The sequence below is a fragment of the Marmota flaviventris genome, chromosome 13 (assembly GCF_047511675.1).
Source record: "Marmota flaviventris isolate mMarFla1 chromosome 13, mMarFla1.hap1, whole genome shotgun sequence".
NCBI lineage: Eukaryota > Metazoa > Chordata > Mammalia > Rodentia > Sciuridae > Marmota > Marmota flaviventris.
The window spans coordinates 99,176,089-99,188,423 of NC_092510.1; the positions used below are offsets into that span (position 1 = coordinate 99,176,089).

At 61.3% G+C, this 12,335-nt stretch overlaps 1 protein-coding gene across 2 annotated transcripts in view; it reads left to right on the forward strand.

The window, feature by feature from the left end:
• Positions 1–12,335, forward strand: part of Ass1 (argininosuccinate synthase 1) — a 45,756-nt gene that overhangs the window by 1,419 nt on the left and 32,002 nt on the right. The window contains exons 2-5 of one of the 2 annotated variants that reach the window (XM_027936504.2): positions 3,271–3,329; positions 5,020–5,126; positions 6,478–6,546; positions 7,453–7,641. In XM_027936504.2, the coding sequence (XP_027792305.1) occupies positions 5,022–5,126; positions 6,478–6,546; positions 7,453–7,641 (363 nt within the window). In that variant the 5' untranslated portion in view covers positions 3,271–3,329; positions 5,020–5,021. The remainder of the gene's footprint in view (positions 1–3,270; positions 3,330–5,019; positions 5,127–6,477; positions 6,547–7,452; positions 7,642–12,335) is intronic. The other variant, XM_027936513.2, reaches the window with a different exon arrangement.

The window sequence follows — 12,335 nt, forward strand, 5'->3', positions numbered from 1 at the left end:
GTTGTCCCTGAAGGAGCCACCTGCACACTACATGAGAAGTAATTCTTCTGCTCTGTGCAAGCAGACCCAGTGAGCGGGTGGTGAATCCTGTCCCCTGAGCTCCTGTACAGGGCCAGGCACAGGGTAAGGGCAGAAGAGACTCCCACCCTCTGCAGTCTCAGCCCTACTAAGTAAGTACTCACATGCACCCCCACCATCTGCATGTCTGTCCTGGGCTTGTGAAATCAGGTGCCCCAGGAGACTTGGGGTGGAGCCAGGTCCAGACCCACCTGCTGAGCCAGCACTTTCCCATGACCCATCTCGTCTTCACCCCGGGTCCTGGGAGACTGGCCAGGACAGCCAGATGCCTTCGTTGAGCACCAAATACAAGGGCCCTGAAATGAGTGGCTTGCCTGTGGTCACCCATGTGGAAAGAGGCACCTCACTGGAATTCAGGGTCTGTGGCTTTGATTTCTGCTTGAGTGAAGTTGATCTTCCAGGCCCTGGCTCCCTCCCTCCTGCAGGGTAGGCCCTTCCCTAGACATGGAATAGGCCAGGCACCCACAGGCACTTGGCTATTCCTAAATAAATGAACGAATGAATGAATCAGTGTTCTCTTTCCTCCAAGTGTTCCCAGGAGAGGGTTCAAACATCTCTTACCCGGCTCCAATGTACCTACTTAGTCTCCTAGCTGCTCCTTTGGGGGATTTTCACCCAAAACTTTCCTGAAATAACCCAAGCCTGTCAAGTGAAAGTTTAGGTTGGACCTGTAGGAGGGCAGTGCACCTCCTTCCTGTCAGTGTGCAGAGTTGCAGCCCAGCTCTGTCTGACACGGATGATAACACCCTGCAGGAGCGGAAATCCTTGAACAAAGAAGCCCCAAAGTAGGAGATAATCTGCTGGCCCAGGTGGAATCCAGGTTGTTGTTGTTGTTTTTAAACAATTCTAACAAACCAAATTCAGCTGAACTGGGATGTTAGCTGCAGTGGTAGTCCTGAGCTATAGGGTGCAGGGCATACAGAAAAATAACAGGTAGAACAGGGGTGAGTCCTCGGAGCCTTTGCTGTGTGGAGTGGGGGAGGGACCTAAGGTCTCCTAGGGGACAGGGAGCAGCATCAGGCAGAGTGCAGTAGGAAGCCAGCAGTCTGCAGTCAGCCTGGGCTTGACGTCACTAGCCTATGACCGGGGCCTGTTGTTCCTTAGGCCTGGAAATGACGTGCATGTGACTGAACACAGCCTCTTGTCACTCCAGCTCTGACATTTTAGAGCCCCGTGAGTTTTCCTCTGTGCTGAGGAAGTGCCTAGGCTGGCCTGGCACGTGTTCCCTGGGCACTAGCCAGGTGGCTCTGGCTGGGGCCACAGAGAATGCCCTCTGCCTTGCCAATGAGACCAGGCTGGCAGGCAGCTTGACACGAGCTCACTCCTCCACCCCAGGCTTCTGCTGGCAAAGGCTGTCTGCACTGGCCTTGGAGCGGATGGCCTCGGGCAGGGCCTGGGATCTGGAAAAACCTGCCCTGGGCCCTTCACGAGCTGGGGGAGCCTGACTTCAGAGAGGATCTACAAGGTGCCTCCCCAGGAAGGAAGCAGTGTCCTGGGGTGTCTGAACCCCAGGGGCTTTAGGTTGCTGTGCAGATGGGGAAACTGAGGCCTAGAGAGTGGGGGACTCGCCTGAGGTCAGCTGTGGCAGTGGTATGGAGTGCTCAGTGGACGCGTGGTGCCCAGCCCCAGGCTTCTCTCCAGCATCTCTAAATCCTTACCGCTGCCCTGTTTTGCAGATGAGCAGCCTTGCTGACAGGGCTTCAGTGGCTGGAACCAGTTGTGGAGGCCGTAGCCTCAGCTCTGCCTGCAGAGCCCATGTGCTCTGTGGGCTCCATCTACCGTTCCTTTCTAACCTGTCTTCCCCGCCCCCAGACCCAGGCCTCAGCTTCTGCCTCAGGCTGCAGCCTCCTCACAGCCTGGGACCTTGGTGGCTGAGCGGGGAGGGTGTGTTACCAGGTGTCTTACTGCATGGCTTTCCCAGTCTACCTGCCCAGCCAGTCTCTGAGCGCATGCCGGCCTGAACATGGCATGCACAGACGTGCACGTGTGCACACAAGTAAACACATCCTTGCACAAACCCAAACACACACATGCACTCCCAGGTACCCACCTCCAGGTGCACAGAGGTATGCCCGCATACATGTCCCTTCTTAGGTATGTAATTCTGGGTGCTCACAGGTACCCACACATGTGCATGGTCAGGAACATGCTCCCAGGCACACGCAGTCCCTCACGTGGCTCTACCCAGGCTGAGGCTTGTGCCCACATGGCCAGGCAGGCCTAAGGGACCCTTGTCTCTGAGAGGACCCCAGCCCTCCTCTTTTGCAGGGAGGCTGAACTGCAGAGAGCACAGCCAGCAGGGCTTCTGACTCTTGCCACAAGCACCTGAGGGGTGGCCCGGCCCTCACAGAATTCATGGTTGGGGGGCAATGGAACTCAGTACGTCACATGCTCTGATGGCAGGAGAAGCACACCGGACCCACAAGGCAGAGCAGGGACAGTGCCTGGGGTGGTCTGTCTCTGGGGCTGCCCTCTCCTGCTCCCAGGTCCTGGCTGGGCTCCAGGTACCTTTGGGAAGGGGCAGAGTAGAGATGTCTCCGAAAGCTGGGTGAATCTGGAGCCAGCCTCCGTTCTCCCTGGCTCTAGCCCACCCTGGCCTCCCAGATGTCAGCCCCCGGGCTCCCAACCACACCTGGCCTGACGTTTCCCTCCCAGAGGGGGCAGCCTTGCCCGGAGCCCAGCTGACGTGTTTCCGTCCTGGCTCCGCCCTTACCAGCCAGGCGAGCCCTGGGCAAGTTCCTGAACCCGAGTTCAGTTTCCTTGTCTCTAAAATGGGGATAGCCCCAAAAGGGAGGGCTCTGCGTGAGATGGCCGTTTATCACCTGGACTATGGTGACAGTTTCACGAGAGTGTGCGCCTGCTGGGACTTGATGAGCCGGAGGCTTTAAATGTGCAGTTGATTGTGTGCTCATCATAGAGCGATTTTAAAATAGGTGTGGGACATTAACACCCATAATCCCCCCGCCACCCACACCCCGGCCCCAGAACAAGAGCTAGAGGGCGGGAGGGGGGAATGTCCCTGAAAGCCTCCTGGGGCAGGAGGCTGGAGCTGGACAGTGGCTCTGAGGCTCTGGGCCTCCCCCAAGTCTCCCTCTTGAGCCTCTCCCAGGGGCCCAGCCACTGTTGCAGGTCCGGGACTTCGCGTCACCCGGGCTGCCCTGCCAGGAAGCTGAGCAGCTTTTGCTTCCGCAGGGCGGTTCCGTCTGCGAAGACAGATTCCGGACACCAGGAACCCACACCTCCAGTCCCAGGTACCCCCACCTCGGTCCTTCCCGCCTCCCTCTCCCTCCTTCCCTCCATCTTGCACGGCCGGTTGCCTGGCTGTGGTTGCCATGGGCACCGGCTGCTGGCTCCAGGGTCAGGGCCTGCTGAGCTGCTCAGGTCTGGGGCATCTGGCCCAGCTGGCGGGGGGACAGGGCCTAGCAGGTAGTCGAATGCCTAGTGGAGGTAAGAGTGGGGGCCAAGATCAGAGCCACCACCCTGTCCCCACCACCCTGTTCCATGGAGTATCTCCCCTTCTAAGCCCAGGGGCAGTGGGCCTGCGAGACCTGGGCTGACTGGTGGTGGCCTGTGGGAGGTGTTGGGGACTGCATGGTCACATACTCAGGCTCTGTGCCCACCCTGCAGCTCAAGGCTGGGTGACCTGGGAGAGCTACTTCACCTCTGCACTTCCAGGCACCAGAGCCACTGGCACGGAAAGCAGCAGCATTCGGGGAGCCTCCCGGGCCCTGTGTGGCTGCAGGGGACGTCCGTGACCTTTTCCAGTAGTGTCTACTAAGGACCCCAGCTGGCTCTGCCCTTGGTTAAACTCCAGTGCAAACGCTCAGACCCAGGCAAATGCCCCGTAATGCAGGAGGCTGGGGCCTGGGTCTAATCTGGCCCTGCGGCCTGCCAGCCTAGCCACCTGGGGCAGTTGAGCTGCCTCTCTGACCCTCAGCTTTCTTTTCAACTACGTGGGTGAAACAGTCGCAGCTCCCTTCAGGGTCACATGACAAGTGCCAGGGCAGTCAGGGGTCGGGAGAGCCATAATGAAGCCTGGGGGCTCAGGGAGGGCCTGTGGCCAAGGACACAGGTGACCACGGTGCCTCTGTGCAGCTGGGGAGTGTGCTAGCTGCAGATGGGCAGCTCTGTCATCTGTGGCTCCCGGGGACCACGCCTGGGTCACAGAGGAGTCCTGCCTCTGCCGCTCTCCTTCCCTCTCCAGGCGTTTTCCCACCTGCGCCCTGGGTGTGGGTCTCTGAGCCCGCGCTACTGAGCATGTGCAGAGTTGAGCTCATGACAGTGCCTCAGGGTCTCTCAGGGGTACTCCCCCCTCAGAGGAACTTGCATTTGAAACAACAAAACCACAAAATGCCTAAAGTCCCGAGGAATGAAGGGAAAGGCCCCCGCAGCACCTCCCTGACAGCCCAGGTTCCGCGGCCAGACATTGCTCTGTGACCTTGAACTGTTAGTTCTGTGATCTTGACCCTGACCTCTCCAAGGCCTACTGTCTGTCTCCCCAGTAGGGACGATGACACCTACTTCACAGGTCACTGTGGGGGTCCAGGGCAATCCACAGGAGACCCCCAGGGCCCTCTTTGCTTTGGCAAGGGGCAGCTGTGCTTAGGCACCTGCCAGGCCCTGCTCCCACAACCGACTGACCCGGCATCCAGAGGGCACTGGGCATCCAGAGGGCTCAGCCTCGAGGCCTGCCAGCAGCTGGGGTTGGTGGGAGAGACGCCTCCCCAGTGTGGCTGTGCGGATGTGCCAGGGTCAGGGTCCCTGGGGCGGGGGTGGAGGCAGGAGGGTGAACATTCTGTTCCCACCGCGGTGGCAGCATGTCCAGGGGATAAGGCTGCCCAAGGCCGAGGTCAGGCTGGGCCTGCAGCTCGCCAGGGCCAGGAGGGAGCTGTGGCGGGTGGCAGGCTCCCGAGTGCTCATGCTGCTCCTCCACTCCCCCAGACATGTCCGGGAAAGGCTCCGTGGTCCTGGCGTACAGTGGCGGCCTGGACACCTCTTGCATCCTTGTGTGGCTGAAGGAGCAAGGCTATGACGTCATCGCCTACCTGGTGAGGAGCGCCCTGTCTGTCTTCCTGCGCCTGCGTCCCTGTCCCAGCCGAGCTGCCCTCTACCTCTCTGCTCAGGGAGGCTCCCTGTCTGCCGCCCTCCTGGTCCAAGCCTGCCTCCCCCTGGCCAAGCCGGTGTCAGAACTGGGGAAACAGCCTCTCCACAGGCAGAGGGGCCGTGGGTTTGGATGTGGGACATGGTCCTCCCCTCCCCAGAGTCACCACCAGCCTCCAATAATCACATTGTAGAATCCAGAGTGGGAGGGGCCTGGGGGTTCCTTGTGGAGAATTCTACCAGTCCAACTTAGTACAGCCTAAGAAACACCAAAGCAGAGCTTGTTCACATAACTGAGAAGTCCAGGGGATGGTGACTTCAGGTAAGGCTGGATCCAGGTGACTATCCAGATGTGTCTCCAACTTCACCTGTCTTCATTTCTGGCCTCTTCATGGGGAAAGCCAGACTTCCAACAGGAACCATCATAGCCTGGCTTTCCCAGAGAGTGACGGGCCCCAAGGGGCTTCTCATGGGTCCAGTGGTTGCCACCACACATTAGTCACTATGGCTGTGTCTGGGGGACTAGGCCAGGGCCACAGGGAGTACAAAATGGGATGGACTCCCCTCCATCCCTGTGGAAAGGGTCCCCCCAGGAAAGAAGGTTCTGTTCCCAGAGAGTGGGGCTGGGCTGTGTGTGGCCAGGAGTGGCCTGTGCCCAGCTGTGAGCCCGATCTGTCCTTCCTGACTCAGGTGGGAGGAGGGAGGAGGGCAGCGCTGTGCTTGCAGCCAACTGGTGAGTGACAGCCAGTGCCGAGTGGAGCCGGGAGCCCGGGGCGTGTTCCTCTGGCAGAGGCAGCAGGGGGATTTGAAAGCTCAGTGGCCCCAGGCCAGCACCTGCAGCTGGGCTCTGGGAAGATTCCAGAATGCAGAGAGCGGGGTTCAGGCAGGATCTGGGCAGCAGGCCCAAGGCCAGCCAGGGTCTAGCAGGGCAGCGGGAAGCAGGGGTCAGGCTGGAATGAGCTCAGGAGTCACAGCCTGGTGTGGGGGGAACTGGGCCCGCGGCTCCGGCCAGGCAGCTGGCACTGCCCGGGGAGCGACGGCTGAGGGCCCGGGTGGGCTCAGGGGGAGCCCTAGACTCCCTGTGCCCAGGGCAGCTCAGCCAGCCTGGGACCTAGGCAGTGACTGCTTGGCACACCCACGGCCCAGCTCCAAGCACCCAGCCGCCTGCCCCTCCTCCTGTGTGACCTTGGCTGTCAGCGGAACCGCCCCCAGGGCCACTGGGTGTGGATAGTGCCTGTCCAGCTCAGCAGGGCCTGCCCCCCCCACCTCCCTGGCTCACCTCTCTGCCTCTGCTCCCAGGCCAACATCGGCCAGAAGGAAGACTTTGAGGAGGCCAGGAAGAAGGCGCTGAAGCTCGGGGCCAAGAAGGTATGAGGAGGCGGGGCCGAGGCCGGCGGGGCATGACGGGAGGGCCAGCGTGGGTCGCCTGCCCAGGACTCCTGGCCCCTGCGTCCCTCCCTGTGTGCCCTCTGGTCTCCAGGAGTGTGAGGCCCAGCTCTGCTCAGGTCCCCAGCCACTCACCCTCCTACCAACTTCCTGTCCAGCCATCTCTTCCCGTCCGTCCGTCTGCCCATGTCTGCTTGGTTTCTCTGTCCACCCACCCACCTGCCCACGCGTCCTCTCTCCGCCTCTTGCCCTTGGTGCCCGCTCCATTCTTATCAATTTGCAATGTTTTCTTCTCTTTTCTTGCATGGAGCACTGGGGTTCACCCACCTTGTTCTCGAACCATCCCTGTGAATGTCCCCACAGTGAAAAGGCAAATGGCAGATTACTATCATCATAGGAAGCATGTCCACTCGGTCTCCCTGAAGGGGTCTTGGGGCCCCAGGTGTGCCTTCTCAGCCCGGCACTTTTCCCAGGGATCTGGCCGTGCTGTGCCTTGTGGGATTTTTAGTGACATTTCTGGTCTTTACATTCAGAAAACTCCCCTAACCTGGCAACTGTGATGACCAGAAATATCTCCAGATGTGGCCAAGTGTCCCTGGGGAACAGCCACCCCTTTGTTTATAGATCTTAAGTGGCACTAAGTTCCACCTCAGGGAGGATTTAGGAGCCACGTCCAGTTTTAGCTAGGGGGTGTGGGATCGGCTAGCAGTGTCTGCCTTGGGTGCAGGAGGAGAGTTTGTTGGATCCGTCGGTGATGTCTGCTGTGCTGTGGGGCTGGGGGAAGGGTCGGGGACAGCGTGTCACAGATATCAGCCGCTGGCGTGGCCCATCTGTGCTCCGGTTGGGCTGGACCTGGCCGAGGCCCCTCTCATGGCCCCTGTCCCTTAGGTGTTCATTGAGGACGTCAGCAGGGAGTTCGTGGAGGAGTTCATCTGGCCTGCCGTCCAGTCCAGCGCGCTGTACGAGGACCGCTACCTCCTGGGCACGTCGCTGGCCAGGCCCTGCATAGCCCGCAAGCAGGTGGAGATCGCCCAGCGGGAGGGAGCCAAGTACGTGTCCCACGGTGCCACAGGCAAGGTGAGGCCAGGACCCGGGAGGGCGGGGCGAGGGGGGAGGGACCGAGGCCTGCCACAGCGACGCAGACGCGGGCAGCCAGGGTGACGGTTGTCCAGGGGGCTGTGCCCGGGTCAGCAGGGTGCGCAGCGCAGTCCGGCTTTGTTAGGCCCCGTGAGGGCGGTTCTCTGGTGCAGAGGGAGGAGCCACGTCGGCCCCGCCCCGCCCCACCCCGGTGTGGCAGACTTGACGCAGGCCTGGCTGAAGTTGCAGTGTGTACCATGGGGCATGGTGAAGGGACAGGGACCCCGAGTGGGCAGAAACAAGAGTTCCCCCAGCCGGTGGCCGAGACACGGAAACTGCTGCCTGGCAGCTCTGGAGGCTGAGGTCCAAGGTCCGGGGTCAGCAGGGCCTGCGCCTCTGCAGGTGCTGGGGAAGGGTCTGTCTGCCCGTCCAGCTCCTGGCCTCGCTCCTTGGCTGGAGAAGTGTCATTGCCCCCCTCACTGTCACAGTCATCACGGGGCCTCCCCTCAGCACATGCCTCATTCCTCCTTTAATAAGGACACCGACCTCATTGCATTAGGGCCACCCCAATGACCTCCTCATAGATTGGTCATGTTCTGAGGTCCTGGGGTCAGGACTACCCTGGTCTCTAGGGAGGCCTGACTCACGCCCTCACACACGCACCTCCTCTTCCCTCGAGGCCCCAGGCAGCCTGCGGAGGACTCTGCGTCTAAGGCTGTCCCCAGAGCCAGGATCCCCAGCAGTGTGGGCAAGGGTCAGGGGACAGACTCTTGAGACACAAGCTCTCCCAGGCAGTGGGCACCGAGGCCTGGCACGGCACTGGCTGCTTCACAGTCCGCAGGCGCTGATTCTCCCAGTGACGGGGAAGCAGGCCACAGCTCTCTGAGCTGCAGGGACACAGGCAGCTAAGGTCACAGGTCACGGTGGGGGAGACAGGACCTGAGCGCGGCCTTGCAAAGAGCCGCCCACCAGGATGGCACTGGCCGTCTTTGAAAGCTCAGGTGCACCTTCTTTCTCTGTTGTGCCGGGCGTCTGTAAAGGGCTGGGTGCCTGTGAGCACGGGCACAGGGAACCCCGTGGGCCCATGTCCTAGCAAGGGAGAGGAGAGTGGACACGTGGTGAGGCGGCTGGGGGGGACCGTGCTACAAAGCTTGGCCCTGAAGGTGAGTGCAAACCAGGGTATGGGAACAGTGTGCCAAGCGGAGGGACAAGAGGCTCTGACCTGGGGTCTGTCTGGAATCAAGCAGCAGGGTCAGGGTTGAGCCGAGGCCATGCTAGGGGGTGGCTGTGTCCTGAGTGGACTGGGTCGTGTGGAATGTCACACAGGCTTTATGGGGGTGGCCGGCAGTTCCCCAGAGGGATGCTGGGACGTTCTGGGCTGAATGGTGGGCAGCAGAGACTGAGAAGCGTTCCTGGCACACGCACCCGCAGCCCTGGTTTTCACGAGTACCCCAGTTGGGGTGATAAGATGCTGGAAAACCAGCTGAGGAGGGGTGGGCAGCCCTGGGCTGTCTGGGCATGGACGTGTGCCTCTGCTGTGAGGCTGTGTGGCAGAGGGTGCAGGGGAGACCCGAGGTTGGACTGGGGCTCAGGGCCTGCACAGCCAGGTTCAATCAAGTCCAGGCCCCGCGGCTCCCACAGTGTCCGACAGACCCCCACGAGTCTCTGCTTCCTCGTCTGTCAAATGAGAATGGAAATAGAGCCCAGCCTGTGGGGTGCTGAGGAGCAGCGGTAGGTGATTCCCAGGAGCCTGCAGCGTGGGTCTGGGCGCCCAGAACGCAGTGCAGGAGATGTCCTGATCCCAGGTAGCAGCCTGAGCTAGGCAAAGGAAGCCACTGAACCAATGTCATTGCAGCATCTCACCTGCCCAGGTGAACCCATCAGGCAGTGGGTGCCCCATCCAGGGAGGATTCCAGCTGAGACCAGGGGACTGGGATTTTGGAAGGGGTCCTGCCCAGAGGAGGTCTCTCTGGTGGCACTGCCAGAATTCAGTTGAGCGACATCCATGTTAGTAGAGCAAGTGGGTGGGTGCACGGGTTGGGGGTGGGTCAGGCTCTGGCTTGAGCAGCTCCAGGGTCCAAGCCCAGATCCCCCCACTCCAGACGCTCCCACTAGCAGCTGGGAGCAGCTGCCCACATCTCTGTGTGCGGTGCCCCCATGTGACCACCAGAGGGCGCCAGAGCCCGGGGTTTGGGGAAGTTGCTGGCGGCTGCAGAGGCCAGAGCCACCCAGTGTTCTGTTCCCCTCCAGCGGGGCTTGGTTCTGAAGAACGCCCTCTGCCCATGTTCTGTGGTTGCTTGGGAATTGGGGGTGACCCTGCAGTTCACACTCAGGGACCACAGGAGGGATGGTCAAACCTGAAACGTCCCTGGGGGTTTCCAAGACTAGCTGTGGACAGGCCATCAGGACCACCCTCTCTTGTCTGGGGGGGTGACAGCAAGGTGTCCTCCCATGCCTCAGTGTCCCCTTATGTGTGGTACCTGGGAAGCCCCCGACAGCCCCTGAAGACGGTTTCTGGGAACTGGGGTGCCGTGGGGATCACTGGGAGGCTGAGGATGGGGCCTCATGCACGGGCGCAGCTCCTGCTTGGATGGTGGGCACCAGTGACCCCGCGTCAGGAGGCAGGTGTCCCAAAAGGGTGGTCACGTGAAGTCAACCAGAGGCCATGTGCAGGGCCTTGCATGGTAGCCTGCAGGGCAACCCCAAGGCCTGTCCCGGGCCCGCGGCCAGCTCCACTCCTGGAGCAACCGCAGCTGCCCATGTTCTGCTCCTCACCTGGGGGGTGCAGGGAACCAGGACCCTGGGGCAGGCCTCGAGGCGCTTATTCACCCCGCAGGGGGGATCCACCTCTGCTCCACACACTAGGGATGTCGAGTCAGAGGCCCTGGGGGACTTAGGGACAGGCATGCTAGTCCTGGTGCCGGGCAGCAGGACTTGGGTGAAGTGACAGGAAAGGGCATTCCTGCTGCGGGGCTGCCCGCGGAGCCTGCAGGCCAGAGGCAGCTCCCTCCCAGGGCCAGGCCACACCCAGTGGAGAGTGGCGCCCTTTTCCTGCCCTTCTGTGCCCTGCATTGAGCCAGCCGGATCCCCCTCCCAGAGAGCAGCGCAGAAGCCCTGTGGACCCTGACTCCCTGCAGTTTGGGAAGAAGGGCCTGGAAACATGAGCCTAAGACTCTGGTGGGGGGGCAACTTCATATATGGCACCATCTGTGGGGCTGTCCCAGGGGCAGATGGGGACCCCGCACCCTCGGTCCCAGTGGGCACTGTGCTGTGGTACACGAGACCTGTACCCCCTTCTCCTGCTGCCAGGAGCTGCCCTGGGGCTGGGGGTCCTGGGGCTGGGGAGGGCCCTGAGTGGGGCCCCAGGCTCTTGCTGGGACAGGCTTTGAACAAGGAAGCCTGTTTGGATTCTTAGAGGTTCTCTGGCTCCCCAACAGATGGGTGTCCCCTGGTGGCATCTGGGTCGGCAGACACCACTCAGCCGGGCCGGCTGGGGAGGTACAAGACGTCTTTGTGTTGGGGAAACATGAAGCCGTGGAGAGAAAATAGCTGGTACAAGCAGCATCCGCTGTGTGCTTTACAAATTGAAAACGAATCTGCTTTGTACTGGAGCAGGGCTGGCCGTAGGCCCTGGGCAAGTGTTCCCACTCCCCAGTGTCCCTGCCCAGAACCGACCTCAAGGGCAGCTGGAAGGATTCAGTGGACTCACGCTCACATCTGTTGCTGAGTGTGAATTATGAGGGTGGGTGTTTGCTGTGTGGCTCTGGGTAGTCAGACTTACCTCTCTGAACTCCCCGCTCCTCGTCCATAAAAATGGGGTTAAAATTCCCACTGGCCCCAAGTGGCTGCCTGTGTGGCAGGGCATAGTAGGTGCTCACTAGAGACGGGTGGAGGCTCCAGCTTGGGTCCTGGGGGCAGCAGAGGGGAGCAACACAGCTTCACAGCCGAGAGGGGCTGGAACCTGGATTTCCACGTCCCCTGATGAGGCTCTGGAAAATGACCTGTTATTCCCGCTGCTGCCTGGCTGCGCCGTGCGGTTTTCACAGTAGGCACAAGGTCCCTCTGTCATTTCCACGGTGCTCGAGTCTCCTCGCCACTGAGCCCGCGCTGGAGCAGGCGGGCGGGTGGCGGCTTCCCTGGGCTCCCTGCAGCGCGCCTGCACCCAGCCTGCCCCCTCCTCCTCGTCCTGGTCAGGAGCCTGGTGGCCCGGGAGCCAGCAGAGTGACTCTGCACTGGACAGCAGAAGGGCAGGCCGGCCACCTACAAGCTGTGCTCCCTGGGCTCCTGTCCGTGCAGAGAGGCGCTAAGCAGGGCAGGCCCTCCCTGTCGCCTGGCCCCTCTCCTCACTGACCAGCCACTGTACAGTTGGAAACAGGCCCGGGGAGGTGACAGGATTCCCCCCTTTATGGGTGAGGAGGAACTAGCACCAGGACAGGGTCAGGCAGCTCCGCGGCTGCCTGGAGAGGACCCCGGCCCTCAGAGCTTCTCACACCTGGAGTCTGGTCCAGGCCTCTGTCCCCAAGGGTCCAGATGTCCCTGTCCACTGCTGCATGCACACCCCTCCCCCCTCCCTGCCCCCAGAATCCCACACCCTGCACATACCCTCATCTTGTGACCCCATACCCGTGGCTACGTGTGCACATGTTCTACGCGCCAGACTGCAGCATGCAGCTCTGCACCCCGACAAATGCACA